Below are 23,025 nucleotides of genomic sequence, written 5' to 3' on the forward strand. Positions count from 1 at the left end.
TAACACTACCTGTTAATAAACTACAGTTTTTAATCTTGATAGTGTTTGACTGCTATATGATACATGATCTCCTTCAGTATAAAACGGCCAACTCTGAAACCCACAAGACTGAGAAATTACTGGGCAGGTCCTGTAGTAGTTAATCTTTCTGAACAGCCCCTGATATGAATAAAGATGCAACATACATACACTACACAGTGTAATTAGTTTATTTTTCAAAATCCTGTCAGAAATATAGCTGTGCATTAATTACAAAATATATTAAACAATCTATTGATACTTCCCAGAGAACAGGAGCACTTCCATTCTGTTCAAATGCAACCAACGCAAACCTTTAACAGCAACCCCAGAATAACTTTTGCATCAGCCATCAACATATTTGATGAGAAAGTGTCACTAAATAATAATAGGAAGGCCATTCTAATTTTGTTTCATTAGCAAGTTTAACCCCTTGATGGCAAACATGACCAGGCCTATCATGAGACCACCTAGAAAACAAGTCTATACATCTTATGTATCTGAGTTCCCACATATACATGACACACCAACATTTTTAGTAAAATAATTTTCCCTGCCCTGCAGGGGGAGACATTCAGAGGCAAAAAGAAAACACTTTTGCAATATATTATACTTGGAAAATTTGTGCCGTAGCAGCTTTGCAAATACATATACTAAGAGTGTCTGACTTTAAATATGTTCAAGATTAGAAATATGAAAGATAAAAGAAGCTAAGCCACCTTCTAAAACACCTTGAGAACCAATAATGCAGCAAAGCATTAACAGTTACAGAGCTAAAGCACTCTATTCCTGAAAAAATGAAACTGGTTCAATCCCCGTATTACTCCAGATTTGTTTTAGAGAAAATTCTCAAGGCTGCATACTCTTCTGCTTCCATTCAAGTATTTCTTGTCGTTATACCTCAATCCACCATAGTATAATGATTTCTCAAAAGAAGAGATCAGATTGGAGGAAGGCAGGAAAAAAAAGAGGCTGCTTCACTGGAAGTGTATTTTCACACAGGAACTGAACCTTCTAGTGCTAGCCTTAAAGTTCGAATAAAGGCTAGCAGGACTACATCTGAGATGGTAACAATCTAGACTCGTAAGTTCTTCCATTAGCTGGAAATGATATTTGTAAGAGAAAGCTCTGGAACTGCAGTTAAAAGAAAGAGTAGTCTGGAAGGCGGGGGGAGAAAGAGGAGAGTTGAACAACAAGATGAATAAACCTTTCATTAACATTTACAATTTGTCAAAACAGAAAAGTTTTAACTGATATTTAGCAAATTAGCTATGAAAGTTTTTCATGTAAAACTCTGGCATTATAGTGATTTGGCATCATTCAGAGTTTTTCCTGGTAATAGTAAGATACAAAACTAGTAAAGTAGCAGCAGTGACTAAAGCATTCATATTACTGTGGTCAATACAGTATTATACATGCACTAGCTTTCTATTTCCTATTGGATTGTGCTATTGTACAATATTAACCTGATTCACTTAAACCCCTAAACCTGTCACCAAACCGAGCTTCCTCCCAAGCGAGAATTCCATCAGAACTAATGTAACGCTCAAATCAAAAATTCAGCTTCTTGTACTTGAAGGTTCATGATGCAAAACTTCCAAAGGAAAGTATTAATGCACTTAGTGGATCTTGGTTACAAACTCTTAGAACACAGACTAAGAGCATTTTTGTTAATATCACTGAGGTTGAGGAAGGAACTTAGACAGGAAGAAGCTCTCAAATTACAAATCTTTTTCCTACCTTTCTCCTGGATAAAAGAGAACCTCAGTAGTCTTAACATCTTGGGAAAAACAAAACAAAACAAAAAACAGAGAACTATCAGCCTGAAAAAGACTGCAGAACTAAGGTACAGTGTCAAGAACTGCCTTCTGTATTTACTAGACCTGGGCACTGTTACATACATTAAAAGCCCTTGGTTAAGAATGGTTTAACTACTACGAATGCTGTAACTGAAGACACACCCAAACAGTTCAGCTAATAGGTTGAGGCTATTCCATGTAACAAACTACTTAAGAGATTTTAAAAGACATAGTTTTAAAGCATGATCTTTTTATATTTTGAGTAATATAAGCTCACCTGTCCTCTAAATGCACAGACTTAGTCTAAATAAAACTGACTAAATAAGTCAATGAGACCGTCTGCATTTACCATTAGCCAGGAAGTTCAGGTTTCAGTAGTGGCAATACTCCATTGAACATAATCCCTCTTCAATTAATAGGCTCCATCTGCAAAATAAACTTTATTCAGCTGGATATGATGAAAAAGTGGTATATTGCATCTTGAAATTTTTGATCTCATGCAGGTAAGCAGAGAACCCCCAAATCAATATATTATAGTGCTCTTTCATTGGCCTTCTATGTATTAAATATGCACTTTCCTGACTGATGATGCTTTCTGGATTGCTTAGGGAGGGGTTAAATACCCAGGATGCTTTCAGTATCTTTTCAGTTGCAGTGTCTTACGTCTTTAGGTTGTTTCACTAGTTTGGAGAAATAATAGAGAACATATGCTTATGTATGGCTTAGTTCTTTCTTCTGTATCTGACTGTGTACTTAAGTTATGGGATGAACAATTCTCTCCCCCCCCCTTTTTTTAAAGACAAAATTCAGAACTTTACCAGCACCATGATACATTAAAAACTTATGTTAGCACCACTGAACTTCAACTACTCAGCTTTGACTGGTCAAAGCTAATTTATATAGCATACACTTAGTATAGAAAACAGTAATATATGCAATTTTAGGAAGCTCATGAATTCTTTAAACAGCAAATCTAGTGTTTGGTAAATGGGCCAGTATGAAAGCCAGAATTTTCTTCTAGAGAACAAATAGGATTGCAATCTTTCCCTCACACTAATTGGAAGGCTTTTCTTCCCCTCCAAAATGTTGAGGGTGGCCCAACTCCTATTATCTAATGGCACAGAGAAATACCCATGACTCTTGGATGTTGATATGGTCAGCTGTCCACTGAGAATTAACAGGAGACCACTGTATGTCCCCAGAACACCATGGAATCACTTGAACAGATGCAATTTTAGGTCACAAGTTCAGTTTTGGTGCAAATTCAGATTTGATTAACGGTTAAAAAAACCAAAAAAAACTCTGGAACACCTCGTCTAGTTAGTACATACCTTTGCTCATGTATCCGCTCATAACCTGAAAAATGTCTAGCACTAGGAGGAGGTCCTACCAGCCCAGAAGTATCCTGTTCTAATGCTAAACAATCTCTCTACCAACACTGATTGATATTGTTGGCCTGGAATACACACTTACAAAAAGATTGGTCAAATGAAGAGAATTTGGGGGGTGCTTTAAGACCACCTTACATGTTTCTTCAGTGAACTCAACTCAGAGTCATTTAGCCTTCTCCACAACACTACCACATGTCTTTCAGAAATTCTAATATCAATTCTACATCAACATGCAACTTCCTGAAGCTAACTTCACAGGAGAGAAGAGTCACAGCATATCTCACTTTAGGTGATGTTGGCAAAGCCTTAATCTGATTTAAGATTTCAAGAGAAGCACAGCCAATTCAAAATTCTTGATGAGTCAATATAGACACCATCTCAACCCCAAGGCAAATCTTCCCCGAGTTCTGTAAAACAAAACAAAAAACCCCCAAACCCTCAGCATTATTTATTTAGCTATTTCCCTGCTACAGCACAGGTACATCTATACCAAGGCAGTGAGGCACAAAGGTTCACAAGTCTTTTCTGATATGACTTTTGTTTCACCAAGCAGAGATGTCCAGGTACTTCAACAGGATTCTTCTGCAGGCAATTAAGCTTTGATTATTAACAACACTTCATTTAGTTAGCTTGCTACAGAAGTAGCTTACTACATTAAGAGAGAATGATAAGTAATATTTAAACACATGACCCCAGAGAAAAAAAGTATTGTGTACCAGCGACATCAAGTTCTATTCAGGTGAAGATCAACTATGTTAGCTTGCAGAGTGACACTGATTCAGACACTGAATCTTATGATCTTTACACATTCAGTCTATATAAACCAGGAAGCGTGCTTGTAATCCGTGGCTGAAGAACATGACCAGTGGCTCCATTCCCTTGGTCAAGACTTTCAGGTTAAACAGCCCCATCAGTACTGCGAGCCTGAAATCCTTCTCTGCGAAGACTGTTTAAGTCTAGACGTGTTAGGACCTCACAGCGCACCAGAAGAGTATCATCCTTTACAAAGGTTCTTTGCTTCAAGGTTTGCAGGTGCATGAAAGTCACATAACCAAAACCTTTTGGATTGCGGTGAATTGTTGGTCTCTGGAAGGCTAGCAACTCTGGCTTGGCTTCCATTACTTCTTCATGATTCTGCCTTTCAGGTCCTTCTGACTGATCCAAAATAGAAAGTCGTATTGTGCCTTGGAAAGGCCAAGGCAGATGGCTGTCATATTCTCCTTGCATAGTGTGGACAAACAGAGATATAAAGTTAGCACAACGCTGAGCATTTGGTAATTGGATATGCAGGCGCAAACACAGCTTGTAGCCAGGTTTTCCAGTATAGAAGCCAGGACTGTGCATCACAACAGGTCGCTCTTCTTCCTGGGCTTTCTGAAGTCCACTGAAGTTCTCAATCTTCCAGATATAAATACCATTACATTGTTGCGCCTCCATTTCAGTAATTTTTCCCTCCAAATTTCGGATAGTACGTTTGAGTTCTACCATGTGAGTATTCTGAGTCTCCATTTTAGCAATCAGTTCTCTGATTTGGTGATCTTGTCTTACCAGACGACCCTCCAACTGCTGAATAGTTTCTTTGAAGTTTTCGACTTCTGGATTACAATCATATGTGGCATGTGAGACGTGGGAGAAGAGGGTAGGCTCAAAGGGTAGGCCGTTGATATAGGGTACAGGATTCGTAGCAGTAACACTGATATTTTGAAAACTCTGAGCCATCATTCTCATGTGAACCTGAGTGAACTCTTGCATATGTCGTGCCAGTTCATTCCTCTGCATCTAGAATTTAATGAGATGTGGCATTAGGAACATATGAAACATTATCTGCAATAACAACTTAAAATTGGCTCCAAAGAAAACTAAACTACTGTTTGTTTCTCACTTCTATTATGGGAGAAAAACTGGATTGTGAATCAAGGACAGACAATGTGACAAAGTAGCATTTTACCAATGGAAGGCGCCAAGTTTAAGATCGCCAAATGAAACAAACTGACAAATGAAAAAAAAAGTGCAAATTCCAGTAGGCAATTACTGTTTAACTCGGAATAATCGCATGGTGAAAAAGTGCTAGGATTCCTTCAGTGATAAACATATTTAGTATTTGTTCTGTATCCTAAATCAGCACTGTATTCCCTTCACTGAACTGCTGAAATGACTCCAGAGTACCAAATATAAAGGCTTATGAGAACTGTAGGGGAAAGGATGAACAAAAAAATTCACTCTTAGAAAGAGTTATTGCACAACTACAATGAAGAACATCCAAATAAAATAATTTTATAATTTAATCAAAGTTAGAGCATTCTCAAGTTTCCTTCACTGAACTCCAACAGCCATGTTTGGTCGCAACTTTACAAGAGATGTTAGAAGAAGCTACTTTATTGGCATGAAAGCTGAGAATACACTCACAGATTACCAAAATTAGTACATCGAACTAATCATCCACAAAGAATTTTTTAAATTTGAGAAGGGCTTTTGGAAAGCACTGTATCAGGCCAACAGGAGTGTTTTAGAATTAAAAAAAAACAAACAAAACCCCCCCAAACCAACCAATCACACAAAAAACCACCCACCCACCAGTCCAAATAGTGATTTGTGAATGAGACAACAATAGGAACATCTCTTAAAAATGCAGAAATCTGCAATTAATGATTCTGATAAAAGGCTTACCTTTTCAGGACACCCAAAGGCGCTGTAAAAACATGGTACGGGGGCAGTAGGACAATCATTATCATAATGGTTAGGCATCTAGAACAGAGCAGTCGTGAAGTTAATTTTTCCATCAAGAGTATTCTCTTATAACATCTTAAAAGAATAGCGCTACATGGACACTGAATAGGCATCTGAAGTCAGATCAGTTTATTCCTGTATCATTTCTCAAAGACATATGGCAGTTTTGAACAAAAAGGTCAGCTAATGAAAATAATTTGACATCCTCCTTGCATATACTCTAGCACTTCATTGCCTTTGGTCTCACATTAGGGATCAGCAAATATCCAGGCTTTCTTGCTGTAATATAAGCCTTTTGTTTCTAGCTTACCCTCAAGCTAGATCACAGTTCATCTCCTTCCTGTCTGTAGCCCTATTTTCATATACTTAAAAATAGTTGTCTCTATTAACTATCCTCTTCCCTCAAAAGCCCAAGTTACTTCAATATTTCTAAAGGCCCATGTTTTCCAGACCCAGTTATCTCACTGCTCTGTTTTTGCCTTTGTCTTTACTGAACTCAGCCCTGTTTTTTCAGACTAGTTCTCCAATTTCACAAAATCATTCTTTATCCTAACCCAGGTCATTAGCTTGACTGCCATCCCATCCCAAAAAAGCGTGAACGAGAATGTGCGTGAACGAGAATGTGCGTGAACGAGAATGTGCGTGAACGAGAATGTGCGTGAACGAGAGTGCATGAGCGTGTGTGAGAGAGTGAGCAACCATGAGAGAGAACAAGGAATGAGAAAGGGAGGGAATGAGAGCGCAAGAAGGAAAGCGTGCATGTGAGAGACAGTGCGCGAACATGAGAGAGAGCATGACAGAGCACATGCGTGCACGAGAGACCGAGCACGAGAGCGCGCACAAGAGAGTGCGCGAACATGAGGGTGGGCATGAGAACGCGTGCGAAGGCAAGGGAGGGCACGCGAGGGAGCGTGAGCGAGCCCGAGAAAGAGCGAGCGAGAATGAGGGTGAGCACGAGGGTGAGTGAACGTGAGAGAGAACACGCGTGTGTGCCAAAGGACAAGTGCGAACGAGCATGCGAAGAAGCACGCGAGAGCGACAGTGAGCAAGAACGAGCAACAGAGAGCGACAGTGAGCAAGAACGAGCAACAGAGAGCGACAGTGAGCAAGAACGAGCAACAGAGAGCGACAGTGAGCAAGAACGAGCAACAGAGAGCGACAGTGAGCAAGAACGAGCAACAGAGAGCAAGAGTGTGCATGAGAGACAGAGCATGGTTTGTTTGCTAGTGGATGAACTGTTTCTTCAAGTTTAATCTGACCTTAAAGAAGCAATGTGGACACAAAACATCTGACTCAAATAAGGCCCAGAGGAAGGCTGCCTCTTACCTGCTCTCTGATGAGCACTGTATTGCAATATTCACAAAACACGTTGGCTAGTGGACAGGTTTGGTCGTGAAGCTTAATTATCAAACAGAGAAAAAGAAAGGAAATAAAGAATTAATAATGTTACCTATGGATAACTTAAAAGAATGCTGATAATCTCTGCTGAGATGATCAATTTTTATTTAAGTTTCAAATTTTGCATTTTGCTGAATTTAACTGTGGAAAAAAAAGACAATCTCCTTACCCTGAACAGCATGTTTCCTATACCTCTTGTTTTTTCCCGGTTGCATATGAGAAATTCATAAAGATGCAGAAATTTTACTTCCTAAAGCTCTTATGTTCCAAAGGAGTCTGAATTTAGCTAGACATTTCTGAAGTGCACATTCAGTTCCAATGGAAATGTATTAAATGATTTTTTTCTCGTATTGCTGGAATGTATGAGGTATCATTGACAATTCACAAATATGATACCATATACTTACAATAAACTTAAGAGTCCTTGAGATAAAACACACCCATTTATGGAGAAACAAATGGAAGCTAAAAAGGGAACGGGCTGTGCCCAGCATCACCCAGGTAGAAACACAGAACTACAGGAAGAATTCAGAAGTGATCCTTGTCTTGTGTGTTAGCAGATTCCCCCCTTAAGATGCATCTCTCTACACATTCTTTCTGCCCACAGAGAGGCAGAACAAACTGTAAAAGCAGGATACTGTTCTGTTATTTTGGGAGTAGATATTGCCCTCTCTGATGATCAGGCCAAAAATCAATGGTTCTTACACCAAGCCTTTGGACACCACAGGGTTTCCGAGTAGTGTGTCTAAGCAGAGTCCTCTCCCCAAATTTCTACTGTCCTAAACAAACATCCTGGAATTCACAGCTTCTCACCTGTGCAGCATGGAAAGTTCTGCTAGACAAAAAAACTTTTTTTTTTTAAACTGATGTTGCATTTACAAGCAAAAACACATGAAAGGAGATGAAAGACGCTCTTGCTTAAGTACCTCTTTATCTTCATAAGCCATAGATGTGGCACAGTTTGGACAACAGACTTGACGCCTCGGACACTCCTGTGTCATGTGCTCTTTTAGGTGGTTCTTCTGGAAGGATCCTTGGCACTGTGGGCACTCCACAGTGGAGAAATTGCACTGCAGCTGGTGATCCTGAACATGGGCAAAAGAAGGCAATTTGACACTGCAGACAGGTACTAGACTCTCAGCTGTCCAAGGGGAACATAAACAACTTGGAATCTTTCCTTCATGCAAGCAATCCTCATGGTGACTTTACTAACTAATGGCCTGTCAGTGTCCCATTACTAAGATGAGGACCTTAATCAGAGCTTTAACAATGCCCTCAGGTAAATTCAGCTGTATGATTGCCCTTATAACAGTGTATTATTTTCCAAAACAAATAATTATTTCATCTAATATATCTGACTACTTTGAGGGAATATTAAACTGACTTTAGGGAACCCGTGTGCAGTACAGATAAAGTTGATGAAAAGGCAAACAAGAATGATCCTAAAGACCAAGCTGTATTAATATAATTTTTCATGTGCTATGATGTTCACTTGAGAATGACCTAACTACAGTTACACTCTTCTTAAAAAACAAACAGTTATAGGCTTGAATGAACAATATATTGAATCAGCATAAACAGGTATCAGGTATGACCACCTGTATTAAGTTACTTTGAATTTTTACTTGCCTAAGAAAACAGGGTTCTGTATTTTCAAAACTAATTCTCACCTCCAAATGCCTCAACTCCATCTTCATAGAGCAGCCCTTGTTGGGACACCTCACCATTAATGAAAGGATTTCCCGTTTAGCGAAGTTGTCAGGAAAAAGTTGATTTTCAAGCAGAATTTCATTGTCTACTGGACATTTATGACCGGCATCTCTACAACGCAGAAAAGAAAAAGATGGAGACAAGGAAAAAGAGATTCCAAATTTTCTTTGCCCTTAATTTAAAATAATTTTATACTATCAAGACATTTGTGGCCAATTTATAACACATGAAGACAGTCTTTGAAAATAATGGCATGTATGCAGCAATTACCAGAAATTATACAAAGTAAATCAGAGAAATTGCCAATATACAAATTTCACTTGAAGCGCTACTATTGTGATTGCAGTACTGTTCTAATTTAGTAGTTTCTAATTGGACAAATGCCCTGCTGGATACTCTGGAATAAACTTGAGGAGGATATAGAGAAGCTGAGAACTTAGGGTCCTATTTCTGCAAATACTTCACACAGCTCAAACATCAGTGAAACAGTCCTTTAAAGATTCTTGGACCTTCTCTTTCTTTTGCACTTTATAAACATCTTATTTTGTTACAACAGTCAAGCCATTCGTACCAGAGAGAGAAGGCAGAGAAGTCTTCTCTTTTCCAGATTCATTTCATCTATTTGACAGAACTTTCTGTATAGCCCATTTTCCTGTCTCTGTTTTAAAACCATTGGACCAGTTGGCCCGCACTTCAATCTGTGTATTTCTGCACAGCAAGAATTACTAAGAAGGTGACATTAAAACTATGAAATGGCACTGGGTACGGGATCTGGTATAGTATCTGATACCATCTCAACAGCAAATTGACTGGACGTTCAATGCTAACTGGTGAAAGTCTGGAATCTGATGGTGAAGCCTAGGTGCATGCAGCTCACACAGGGGAAGTGACAGCATGTGGCACTTCGTCAAGTTCTGTCAGCCTGTGCTAAAACATGATAATCGTCAGAAGTGGAAGCAAAAGGGGACCCTCCCCAAATTTTCCTTAAAAAAATATTACCCCATATTAGCTCATTTCTGAAAGCAGTAAGTCAACATACACAACTAAATAATATAGTTAAGGTGCATGAGGGATCAAAGTCTCTGAGCTACAGTACTAATGGAAAATAGCAATAATATGGAAAAATACATGAGCTGGAAAAAAAGTCAGAGAGCATTTGCAGTGCAAAGATCAAAGGCCAGATCATTGTTTCTGCTTGCAAGGGTGAAGAGAAGCAGAACCTAGTGGGCTGCAGAGGACAGGAGGGAATTTGTGTTCTCTGTTGGACAAGGAAATAATTGGTCAGCAACTACTTTATTAGCAACGCTGCGAGAGGAAGTGGGGGGAAACGTTAGACTTCAGAAAGAGACAATGAACTTCCTTTCCAGGGTTTTGCTCTTAAGAGCTAGTTTGCCACAAGTCTGAGAGTCGCTCTCCTAAACAAATGGAAAAAAGAAAATGTTAGCGCACCATTTCATCTTGTAGCTCCCTCAGTAGCGTGCTGATCTTTGCCACAACCCAGAAACCTTCCCCCAAGTCACAGGCAAACTACAGGAAACCAGCTGTTACAGTACAATTTGGTTACAAATATCCTATTTAGTGAAGTTTATGGATAGTTCAGTATGCCTGCTGGTGAGACAGCAGCCTTACTTCAACGTGCAAAAGGTAACTACGTTTAATAATAGCCAACAATAGATTAATTTTAAATAATGATAACTGGATCCCCAGTTTAAATGACTAGCAGTCTGGGGTTAAAACAGGAATGCTTAAGGCCGCTTAGATCTAACTACAAAGAAGATGCTATAAATTTCCCCATCACAGAACTGAGTTCATGCACTTCAGCTCTAATTTACATTGCAGGTTGTTACTCCTCAGTGGACGCTTTCCTATGCTGGAATTATTCATCAGGGTGAGCTGTGCCACCCTCAATGGTACCTGTGAAACAATGATAACATACTATGAAATACAATGAATATTCATGTAATTCCACTGGCAATTTAATTATAGATATGAAAAGCAAAGCCAGAATAATCCTCTTTGAAGAAGTCTGTCCCATGTTTTTAGCAACTGAGTGGTTTAACCTAGAAGCAAAACAGCAGGCATACAGCTTAACTGCAGTCCTGCAGGTTGTCTGATGACCTGCTCGCATCCAAGGCTCTCCCGGCTGCCCCTTGTCAGCTCATAACCCTGCTCATCTGATGAAGAAGGGTCTGACATTTGGTAAGCCCTGCTACAAGCCCTAAGTTAGCTTTGACATAAGACACAGGAGAAGAAAGACTAGAGAGAAATTTAGTTAGCTACTGCATCTGAACTTAGTTCTAAAATTTCCAACGAAATATTTTGTGGACAGTAATATTTGTAAACTATTACTTGCAGTTACTTAGGTAGGCAAGCATCTTTGCTACTGTGACTGATCGAGCTTTACAGTACTTAAGACAGCTTTACTTAAAAAGATGCCAAGGCTTTCTGAGAAGCAATCATTTACTGTGATCAAGTCCATCTGGACTAATCATGTCCTGTGACAAGATCTAAGCTTAAAAAGCTTTTTTGGCAATTAAAAGCTTTTAAAAAAATATCTTCCTAGTTGCAGGCACATCTTCTTCAGCACGGACAATTACAGCCAATACAACTGTGTGCCTAAGCCACAAGAAGGCTGAACAATTACTCAACAATTACTTGTCCACCTTGTTATCATTTAAATTCCTCAGTCTTGGTGTTCACTCAGAGCAGACAGTGGGGAAATGAGGAAGAAAAACAGAAGCAATTTTTTTCTTGATCGAACAAAGGCTGTGACAATCCCTTAATAAACAAATAATACTTAACAATGCAAAAATCATTCTCCATTCTCATTTTATTTCTGCACAAGCTTCTCAATGACATCAATCAATATTGTACTATAGACACTACATACCCCAAATTAACAGCCCAACCCACGTATCCCCATTAAGCATCCAGTTCAGCCCTTCCACTTAGAGGAGTCTGGCACTTTAAGCACTCTGCTCTACTTTCACAAGCACTCACTCAAACTGCACTCCAAAGACTGATTTCAGTGGGGAATGAGGCAAAATATCTGCTATTAATTAAACATCTGAAATATCACAGTGATGTTCTATAGTCTCCAAGATGGAAAAAAAAAACCCTGCCACCTGGTTCAGTATTCACTAAAATAGTTAATACTATCCAAAGAAAGAAGTGAAGTAAAAAGAGGAAAGGGTGTAACACAAATAAGAGCTTCTGGTTATTAACACTGTTTACAGACCTGCAAATGCTCTGTTAATTTAAAAGGGAAGAGAAACCATTTCCCATGCCTGAGGTTTAAGAAGGAAGCTTTTCTACCTGCTATGAGATATGTTATGTTCTCAGCACAGACTTACTGTAGTTCCTCACTAAGTACTGTGGTAAATTCTAACTCATGAGCATAATTTTGCAGCTCACCAACAGAAGCAGAAGGACTGGAAAACAGTATCACCGTAGATACTAAGGTTATGAAAGGCTGGAAACAAGGGACCCTTTGCTGGTAATCTTAAGTTTAGTTATTATCCCCATCCCCTTTTAAAGCTAGGAATTTGGTCTTCTTTGAAGTGATTGGTAACTAGACATTTCTAAAACTCAACATAGTTATGCACTGACTAATTTACCTTCAGGATTTATAGACATCATGCTCTCATGGGAAGGTTTAAAGATTTCTTATTTTTTCTTTCTTCCACAAATTCCCAAGTTAAAGAAGCAGATAAAAATTGCTATTGCCAAGAAATACTGCAAGCTCAGAGACAGTAATTAGGGACTTCCAAATTTAACGGCCTTCATTAGTACAAAAAACCTACTTCTATGCTTACAAGCACATAATATTCTGTCCAATAACCTCTTGAAAGAATTTAGGTTGGAACGTGTGAAACAAAGGCTAGAAAGTGAAGCCTTAGCCTAAGCTGCTTGTGCCTAAGCAACAGGAAACACACAGTCATAGCTGACAGGTTTAGTATTGCTTTTGTCTTATTCTGTGCACTGAGCTGACTTGAATTCCACTAAGCAATGCAATTGGGCAAGGCCTGACTTATTTGTTGCAGAAGTAGTAATGTCGTGAATGAGGGGGGAAAAAAGGGTGATCTCCTGGTACAGTTAGTGGAGTTCTGAGCATGTCTCAGCTTCCTCAGCAGATCCATGGGACAGTCACTTTTCACAGGCAAAATGTTCTACATTTTCTGGATAACCAACTTGCACTCTTTTCTTAAAAATATTGATTAAATTAATGTCAACAAGAACTGTGCTTGCAAACAAATGCAATAAAGTTTTGCATTTCCTAGAGAGGAGAATAACCCACTCTTTTGCTGTCAGAAGTAGGGAACGTAAAATCAAGTTCATCTTTCTGTACCCAGCTCTAACACTTTCCTTCTTGATCTAAAAGGGATGCCATGAAGAAACATTATCAGCATCAGATACAACAATGACAGAAGCTACAAAGAAGCCCACAAAACCACAAAATACTACATTCAGAGAACACATTTGCCAGCATGCAATTAATTTATGTGAGCTACAAATGCTGAACTACGGGTAAATGGAAATCTAATAGAACTACAGATAAATGGAATGGAAAACCATCAAGAAAACACTGTCCATTCTGCATGCTAAAAAAAAAAGTGCCTAGGGAAAACAATGTTACAAGGCAGTGCTGAAGACAATTTCATGATCTTATGCTCAAAGGTGTGAAAAGTAAGGATGGAAATTAACTAATGCTGGCATTTTCTGATTTAAGTATGCAGCTTCAGAGCTCTAAGGACTTCAATGATCTTATAAATGCAGCACAGTAGGAGTATTTAAAAAAGAAAACAAACAAACCAACCAATTTCATTATGAGGGCCTCACACAGAATTCAGTCTTTAGATTCATACCAAAGAACCATGACATTTGAGCCAAGGGAGTAATTGATAAGACAAAATCCAGCTTACGCTAAGGAGAAAAGTCCTACAGCATAATATCTAACCTGTCAATGTGTTCCAGTCCTTGCTGACACGAGTGAGACGATGACTACTGTATTCCAGTTTGAGGGGAGCACATTCCACCTGCCACTGAACCTTCCTCCCTCTTTCAACCATTCACTTTTAGCAGCTCAGCCTCCTCTTGTCTTCCATATCTCACTCCCACTCCCCTGAGTGCCACCTAAGTAGCTTTTACATAAAGCTATTTTCTTTCCTTCAGCCCAGCGAGCAAGCAGGCGATTGCTAGGGGAGAACAGAAAGCAGAAATTGCTGCATCTGCAGCAAGAAACCTTGTTGTCTGTGGTTACTGAAAGAAGCAATCATAAAGAAAGGTCAGCTTTTACAATCCTGGCTTGAAGATGGAATTCATTTGGAGGATTTGGCTACCAGATTATTATTTTTTAATTTAAGGTTTGCTCAGTCAAAATTTTATACTCATAACCTGGGTGAGTTTGTATAAATGGCAAAATATCTAATGCTCTTGCAACCTCCACTGTGTCAAGAGCTTGCTTTTTAGGATCTTCATAGGAAGATTCCACAGTATGCTGTTCCAAAAGGATTCTTTTATGAATTTGCTTTTAATCCCTTAGATAAAACAACTTATTTCTTCTTAAACAAGTTTTTAAGAAAGAACACTAACATACTTATTTTCAGGTAGACACTTGGCCAAAGTAAGTCTGGCAAAGAGACAGATATTACTGTTTTATTAAAACTCATGATATTTTGGCTATACATGGTGTTTATTAGACAGCATCTTTAATGAATTATAAATTGAAGGAGCAGCATCACCATTCACTGATGTGCACCTTAACAAGTTCTATTCAGTTTACATTGCCTTTAAACTGTCTTACTTTGGCAAGTGAATTTCTTCTTAAAAGCAATTTCCACAAATTTTCCTTTACCTTATTGATTTGACAATGCAGCCTTTGCAAAAGCGGTGTCCACATGGTGTCTGCACTGCTTCCCGAAGAGCCATCAAACAGATTGGACATTCATATTTACTTTCCAAGGGCGGATCAAACTCCACATCATATCCTTGAGTTTCCTCTGTGAAAGAGCTTGGAGGATTTCCAGCCCCACTGTTGACGCTTACACTATCTTCTTTTGCTCCAACACTGCAGGCACTGGCCATGGCTGCACAGCAGCCACTTTCCAGGTCTCGGGCTCCACAACTGTTATCACTATGTAGCAGGCTCATAGTAGCTAATCAAGTATCACTCAGAAATGCTCTGCAAGATGACAAAAAGAAACATTAATTTCAAATATTCTAAGATCTTGCTTTCCAATCAAGAACAAGTCATTTCTATTTCTGACCAGACACACTGGAACATAGCACCTTCTGCAGATATGGTTCTACTCAAGATCACTGGTTTTGTTTTGTCCCAGTTTCTCTGTTATATATCTTTTTACATATCTTGTGATACATAGGAGAGAGCACCGCATCCTGTCACCGAGTTCTAACACAAACATACACACCTTTCTGTAATCTCCTTCATCTGACTACCTAATTTCTGTAAATTGAGGAATATTCTCTTTCCTGGCTATGTTTACTCAAAATGCCTCTTTCCCCTTTCAATATTATTTACTTCTAAAGCATTCAAAGACAATTTGCACGAAAAATGCTGTACAAAGCCAAGTTTTATTGGATGAAAATAGCTCAATTTCATATTTTCCTTGCAATGAATAGATGTTATTTAACATTTTTTTGTATAGAGGGATTTGTGGTATAGGTTTTAAGTTATTTGATAACACCAGTTTAGGTGCAAGCCCCCAAATAAAATGCAAATCCAGATAGCCAAACAAGTAGACACTGTGCTGTAAATGCAATTCAAATATATGGCAATGCTGATAACATATTAAAACTGTCAATAGGATTTTGAATTGAGTCAGAGAGAAAGGTAATATTTCTACAGCTCAGAAAGCTATCCACAAACTAATAGTAGGCAAATGACTTTCTTGCTCTCCTGTCTTTCTTTCAGTATAGTTGGGAGGGAGGACAGGGGTCATGACTGTAAGAACAGAACACAAAAGTCACAGTTCCCTGAAGAGGAGTGAATGACATAGCAAAGCCAGTTTTTAAAATATTGCTTACAAAGCAGGTTGAACTCATACCTGTGAAATGAATAAATGCTGGTATCCCAAAACTAATGTTTCTACACAGAATGAGGAAACTGTAAAGAAAAGTTTAAACAACAATTTTGTCATTATCATAAACATTTTCTTAGCTGAGTCCTCTTGTGGTCAGTTTTAGTTTTCTATAAATGACACTACTCTGAAACACAGAGACCATCCAGAGGCAAAGTGCAAGGTACTATGAGCTGACTAGGGTTACAAAGTCAGGCACGCAAAACTAGGTGCCCACCAAGCTCAGATTTGATCTTTTGCACAGACAGCGGGAAAACTAATCAAGAATTAACTGGAAGAAGATTAATCAAGAATTGAACTGTAAGGGTTGTTGCCCTGCAACATTACTACCTGCAACTTGCAGCAAGGGGGGCAGGGAGGGGGCGCAGAGCTGGAGGAGGAAGAGTTAAGGTGATCACAGCCTCAGGGAACTGACCTTCTTTTTCCTTTATCAGAACTCTAACATAACAAGTCATTTTAACAAAATGCTCACAAACAGGAGGATGATATGTAGGTAGTTTTATTTGGCTATTCAATGTAAGATACCTGCAGATTAAATCAACAGAAATGTTGATCATGCAAAGCCTCAACTAATATCTACTGGAAATACACTTGAACACACGCATAACTACAGAAATGCACTTTAGATCACCTTCAGGTGGTCTAAACAACTTTAATTATAGCAATACTGCCCATGCATGTTTGAGGTAATTTTGTTTTTCTAGCTAACCAGAAAAAAAGTAGATCTACCAAACAAAAAACAGGCAAAGTTACTATACTTAGGCCAGTTAGAGCTAGAATCAAAACAGAACTTTTATTGTATGGTGTAAATATGTAACTTTGCATTTTGTGGAGGTATGCAAAGGTATGAGAAATATCTGAAGAGTTGTGTTGCTAACAAATACCATTGAGATGCAGAGTCACAACCCACAGTTTGATAATTTGGGGTTGTATTGAAGCAGTCAGCAACGCTTACTTTATACAGAAATAATTCTAGAGCGGAGCTGTCTGGAACTTTATCCAAGGAGTAAAGTTTACTTCTGTTCCTTTTCTCTGTCTCCCTTACATTATCCCTACACGTTATCTCGCACAGTAGGCTTTATAATCAAGGCTTCTAAATACAACAGCAATACAAACTAAACACCAAATAACTTCTCAGCAGTTGCTTGAAGCACAATTCAAGAACTATGAACTTAGACCCATGGAACTGAGCAGCCCCCAAAATTACTTAGAATGGAAACAGAAGAATCAAGAGACAGAAATATTTAGAAAGATGCTCTGTAAAAGAAAAATTTTTGAGATTGCCATGGGTGGGTCTTCTTTCTCCAGAGAAAAAACTGTTTCCATGATTAAACTAACATAATTTTTATCTGACAGCAGCTGCAGATGTTGATTAATCCACAGGCTATATTTTGTGAAAAATCACAGGAACTCAATTTGGGCCAACAGAGTAAGAATGTTGGTATGCAGGATACCAGAACGCACAGGCCAATCCAGGCCTGAAAAATTCACGTTATTCTATGCCACAAGGGGCTACTTAGTGAGACTAAGAAAGAGAAATATGTATCCCATTAGCAATGGCACAAAGGAATTCAGGAAGTAGCAAGGAGGAAAATATCATAGCTTTCCCCAAATTCAGCTGTCATGTTAATTGCAAAGTGCACTGATTACAAGTCTCTTCCCTTGGGCTCCTTATAGAAAAAAAAATCCTATTTGAAATATTATTCTTATAAGGAAGAAAACAGGATCTGACTCAGTATAATCTTAATAGCTAAACACTCTGCAGATTTAAGTGCTGTGCAAGCGGTGCTCTCTTTCCCCATTTAAATTGTTCCTACAGACAGGAGGCAGCTATGTACATTCAGTTTACGGAAACAAAAATCATATACCAGACTCATTTTAATGATTGAGTCAGTGCAACCAGTCAGCATCCCAGTCTCATGCAAAAATCCCCTTATTCAGTGATGCACTCCACTCTCACATGGAGCTTTTTGTCTGCATGTAAGCAATGGGTTCACAAAAATGAGTGCAAGTATCACTGTCTCCTCTTCATAGATAGGGAAATTCAGGGACAAAGATGCAATTTAAGCAAGATGATTAAGAGACAGATTTTGAACTCTGCTCACATTTTAAATGGAATTTGTAATAGGATTCCTCCTACTACTCAGCTCTATTTCACCTTATCTATGAGGGAAATTCTCTTCCCCTCAAACATATTTATCAGTGCAGGGCAAGGCACACGTTTCCAAATCAAAATCTACAATGCTGTTACTCAGACTAATAACCAATGCCTGATTACTCCACCATAGCTTAAAAAGATTCACTCACAAGTTGTAATTATTTTAGTAGGCATTTTCTGGTTCTTGTTGCATTTATTTTTTTTTCCTCCAGGAGTAGAAGCACAGATTCAATCTTCATGTACAGAGCAGAGCTACAGCAAAACTAACTACAGAAGAGTGTAATTTTAATGTAGATGACAGGCCTTTCCCTTGAGGCAGGTGGAGCAGACCCAGGCAGAGCAGGCAATCTGTGAGCCTACTGGAGCAGTTTTACATGTTCTTCTCCCCAGGAATTTAAAATATTTTCAGGCTAGAAGAGGGTGGATTTAAGAATAAAACCTGTTTGGGTTTTGTATATCCCAAATTTCATGTCAACTTGCTACACTTTCTTTTTGATTACAAAACAGATTACCAGTGAAGTAAAACTTAACAAACATCCCCTGAAAACCACATCAGTTTTTCTTCCTACTGATAACATTTTTTCCTCTTAGTCTGTGCTGAACAAAATTGGTCTAGACAAACACAAGTATATCTATCTGCAAATATTAATTTATAACATCTTACTATGGCAGAGGCTTTAGAATTTATCCATTTTTTTGACACTGGTGGTGTGATACATTAAACACTTCAGTAGCCTGTTCTGTGACTTTTTATGTTTGGACAACATCAAACCAAACAGCCTTCAATTCAAGGAAACCTGAAATTAAACCGGAGCATTACATGGTGATTTTCCCCTTTGGTACTGTAAAGTTTCTCAGGCAGAGCAGGCCTGAAAATTAAGTTTGCTTATGCACCTGAACTGCCCTTTCCTTGAGCTAGGAAGTGCCACCCGAGTGGCTGAGTAGCCAGACAGAGGGTGTTAGCTTGCACATACGGGGCTCCCATTCCTCTCCCAGAGTCCTGGGGCCCCCAAAGGCTGCTGCCTCCTCCCGAGGCAGCAGCTTTGTATTGTTTGACAGCAGAAAGGAAGGTGCTTTCCAAGCCAAATGGTAACGGTCAGTATTTGATCATCATTTATTCTGCAGGAACCTGGAACGCTCCATCTCTAAGGATCAAACCTTCACATTCAAAAACCAGACAGGACACAGTTAAGACTACATGGAGCTTCCATACTCCTCCTCCGACTTTTAAGGTCAAACCATAATAAAACATTTCTTCAGCAAGTAGCCTGTGCTATGACACTATTTACTGTGTTGCATTACAAAGTGATTAGGTTAATCTGTGATATCACAGTGAGGCCAGAACAGCAAACTCCTGCAAGAATAATGTACCTCATGATTCACAAAAAACAATTTCAAACCAGACTCTCACTAAAAAACCATCCATATTTTAAATTACTGTGTGCAGTGGAAGTCCACACTCCAGCTTGTAAAGTCTCATAGTATAATGAAGTTTAGATGAGACTTTTACAGATTTTCATGCTCCACCTAAGAGTCATAGTATTAATCCAGAATCTTTTCTAAATCAAAAACCGATTACTGGTTCCAGAAGATATCTTCTGACCATCTGGGGAGTTACACTTTAATTAAAATAACAGGAAAGGGCTAGGAGTACACATTGTGTTCTGTTTACACTGAAATACGAAATGATATTTTTATGCATTTGGCAAAGTTGAAGGAACACCATACAGAGTACATTAGTTACTATAAAACAGAACTTTTTGAATAACAATTGGTAATATTAAATACAATTGATTTCCACATTATCTATTTCTAATAAAATTCATACTGAGTAGCCATATAAATAAGAAAATCAATACAAAAGACTGCTCCAAATCCCTGTCCTTATTTAAGTTCCTGATTAAACTTTCAGTCTGGCTGCACAGAGCCAGCAGGGGGCAATGTCTTCAATGCCACAGTAACAGCAAAACTGGCAAAACTTTTCATTTTCCTTCTCCTGCCTCATTAGGAACATTTTTGCACATACAGATTTCTGGGTCATGAGACTGACAGACCAGTGGAGCGACTTTGGATGATCTGTTTATGAAGCAACCTTGCAGTGCTTATTCCCAAGCACATTAATCAATAGTCTACTGACATCTGATAAGCACCATGCCCAGGGGCATTTGCATCATCAGCTTGGCCCCATCTGGGGAGAACACATAAAGTGATGCAAGTTCATGTTAATTAATATGTATAAAATACTTTCATTTCAAAGTTATCAAAGGGCTAGACAAGCAAATGCAATAGGCGATTCAAGCAGAATTCATAATTGCAAAAAAACCAAATTCTGTTTTCTTGTAAAAGCCTACAAGCACGTTTCAAACACTTTGTTGAGCTATTAACTTTTTTTAATGCAGTAACTGTTAAGACTTCCACATCTGTTAGCTAACCACTATAATTAATAGTTTTACATGTGACCCCAAAGACTTTAAATAAGAATTTACTGTTTGCTTGGAGAGCATGCTGTCAGTCTTTTATCACGTACGCATTTGTATGCTTAAGTGTTACTTACGAGACTAGATGGTGGCATATTCCCAGTTATGTATATATTTTATCCCTTTTAAGTTCCACTTAAGTATGTCAGAACAACTTTAATTGTATTGAGCATTGGAAGTGCTATATATTCTGCTTAACATCAAAATATTCCATGAAGTTTTTCCTTGCTAAAAAAAAATAAAGCCCAAACCTTTTTGCAACTCAGTTAAACTTCTAGAAACATTTCATTAAAAACTGTTCAGTCAGCAAATACAAAGCAAGTGCTATTAGCGAGAAGAACAATCCTCTCTTCTCTACTTTGGCAGAGGCTTTTGCACGGCGTGCCTGTGCTCTCCCTGAGTAAACTGAGAACACTTAGGCACATTGTGCCTTTCCGCACTCCTCAGTAGATCTGCTGAGAATTTAAGGTGCTGCCATAGTGGGGACAAAGCAATCATTAGGACAGAAAGCAGTTCAGACAGAGGCAGGGAGCCTTCCTCAGACACAGGGTGACTCAAACTTGATGTACTGATTTCAGCAGAACTAGACACACAGCCAATTTGGGCGCACAGGCATTTGCAAGACAAGAGTCAAAGCTGGAACTTGATAAAAACCGTGGTGGCTCTGCTCTGCCATCAGAAAAGCACTATAGCAATGGACAAATGTCATTTCAGTAAAGCAAGACACAGTCTCTTGACTGGATTTAGTTACTGCCTGTCTCAACAAGCAGTCAGTTTATACCAGGCATTAGTAAAATAATTTGACACCCTGGGAAAATAAATAGTGAACTAAGCACACTTTCCAAAACAACTGATTTATTTCTCCTTTTTTCTTTACCTTACACTCACTTTTATTTTCTCTTTGACATGCATGACACCCAGCATCTTGTATGATCACAGCCCTGATCTAAATTTTTTTTTAATATATTTGCTTATCTGAGCAGCACACAATTGCTACAAGAAGTTACTTTTCCTGACATACTATATTCATGGAAGCTCAACAAGTGAAGAAAAAGCATGTTCATCTTCTGACTTTTTTTTTTTAATTCTGAAGGTCCAGCAGCGTAAGTATCTAATGTGTCGGTTTTCCTTTTTAAATATAGTTGCTCATTTTAAAATAGATAGCAATATTGCTTTAGCTGTTTGCCTTCAACAGCACCTGACTGAGCTCCACAGATCTTCAGCTGCTACGAAAAGCGGAAGGAAACATGGAAAGTGCAGCAGGATTGCACCCGAAGTGATGCCTGCCACGAAAACAGTCCAAGTGCTGCGATAAGCATGTTTGTGACTTTCTCTCCCCCCGACAGCAGCGGGACTAGCTTTGCGGGCCTTCCCCACCGCGCACAGGCGAGGCCGCTTATCGCAGGTGCTCACAGAGCGGCGCACGCAGGCTAACGCGCGCCGGGGACCGCGTCAAAGCAGCTGCCAGGACCTCTGCTGCCCTCCCGCTCCTCCCGCTGCCCCGTGTCGCTGGGAGGGGGGTGTCCCGCAGCAGCAGCAGCAGCAGCAGCGTCTCCCTCTCACCTACAGCCGAGGTTTCCACCCCAGCCTGGAAGGGCCCAGCGTGCCCGACCCCCCCGGAGCGCCGCGGGGCCGTTTGGGGCAGCGCCGCGCGGCTCCCGGGCCCCCGAGGCGCTTTCGGTTTCGGGGCAGCTCTGGCCCGGCCCGGCCCGGCCCGGCCCCTCCCCGCCCTCCCCGGCGGCTCCAGGGCGGCCCCAGGGCGGCCGGGCCCCGCGGCCCCCCCGCCGCCGCCCCGCACTCACCGCCGGCCCCGCGGCCCCGCCGCTCGCCGCCCGCCGCCACTTCCGCCTCCTGCGCGGCGGGGCGGCGGCGGCGGGACGGAGCGGCGGCGGCGGCGCGCTGGAGACGGCGCGGCGGCGGCAGCGCCCCCTGCCGGCGCGGCGGGGGCGGCGGCGCCGCGCGTCCCTGCCGGGGGGAACCTCCCGGGCAGAACTATCCTGCAGACCGTTTTATTGGGGAGAACTGTCCCAGCGGGGAAGGCAGCCCTGGTGCCGAAAAGGAAAACAGAATATATTTGGGAATGCCCGAACTTCTCGCTCAAGTCTTTGTTGCGGACACCTTCGCTGCCTCGGTCTTCTTGTCGGGAAACGTAGTGTGCGGGCGCGCACGAGGCTGGAGCACAGGGAGCGGCGAGCGCTTCCCCGGGGCGGCGGCAGCGGTGCTGCGCGGGCGGGCCTTGCGCGGGCGGGC

General features: G+C 40.2%; 1 protein-coding gene across 6 annotated transcripts; it reads right to left on the reverse strand.

The window, feature by feature from the left end:
• Nucleotides 1-191: 191 nt before the first annotated feature.
• On the reverse strand, nt 192-22,613 carry TRAF6 (TNF receptor associated factor 6). 6 transcript variants are annotated; one of them, XR_010884136.1, is made up of 8 exons: nt 22,578-22,613; nt 14,898-15,224; nt 9,004-9,154; nt 8,260-8,418; nt 7,262-7,333; nt 5,876-5,953; nt 3,925-4,987; nt 192-2,243 (listed from the first exon to the last, which is right to left on the reverse strand). XR_010884136.1 is itself a non-coding variant. In XM_067296304.1 (7 exons), the coding sequence occupies exons 2-7, from the start codon at nt 15,191-15,193 to the stop codon at nt 4,106-4,108; spliced, it is 1,638 nt and encodes a 545-aa protein (XP_067152405.1). In that variant the 5' UTR covers nt 15,194-15,224; nt 22,578-22,613; the 3' UTR covers nt 192-4,105. The 6 variants fall into 6 exon arrangements, 1 of the variants encoding a protein (XP_067152405.1); XR_010884135.1 differs by having other exon boundaries at nt 192-2,497; XR_010884139.1 differs by having other exon boundaries at nt 192-1,175; nt 2,167-4,987.
• Nucleotides 22,614-23,025: the final 412 nt, after the last annotated feature.

This window comes from Apteryx mantelli, chromosome 4, assembly GCF_036417845.1.
Source record: "Apteryx mantelli isolate bAptMan1 chromosome 4, bAptMan1.hap1, whole genome shotgun sequence".
Lineage (NCBI taxonomy): Eukaryota > Metazoa > Chordata > Aves > Apterygiformes > Apterygidae > Apteryx > Apteryx mantelli.

Bases quoted from the DNA above. Each gene is read 5' to 3' on its own strand.
- TRAF6 (XM_067296304.1), bottom strand. From the start codon at position 15,193: ATGAGCCTGCTACATAGTGATAACAGTTGTGGAGCCCGAGACCTGGAA. The intron at 8,419-9,003 runs GTGAGAATTAGT...GCCCATGTTCAG, and splicing joins TGGAGTTGAGGCATTTGGAG to GATCACCAGCTGCAGTGCAA. The intron at 7,334-8,259 runs GTACTTAAGCAA...TTGATAATTAAG, and splicing joins TGGCTTATGAAGATAAAGAG to CTTCACGACCAAACCTGTCC.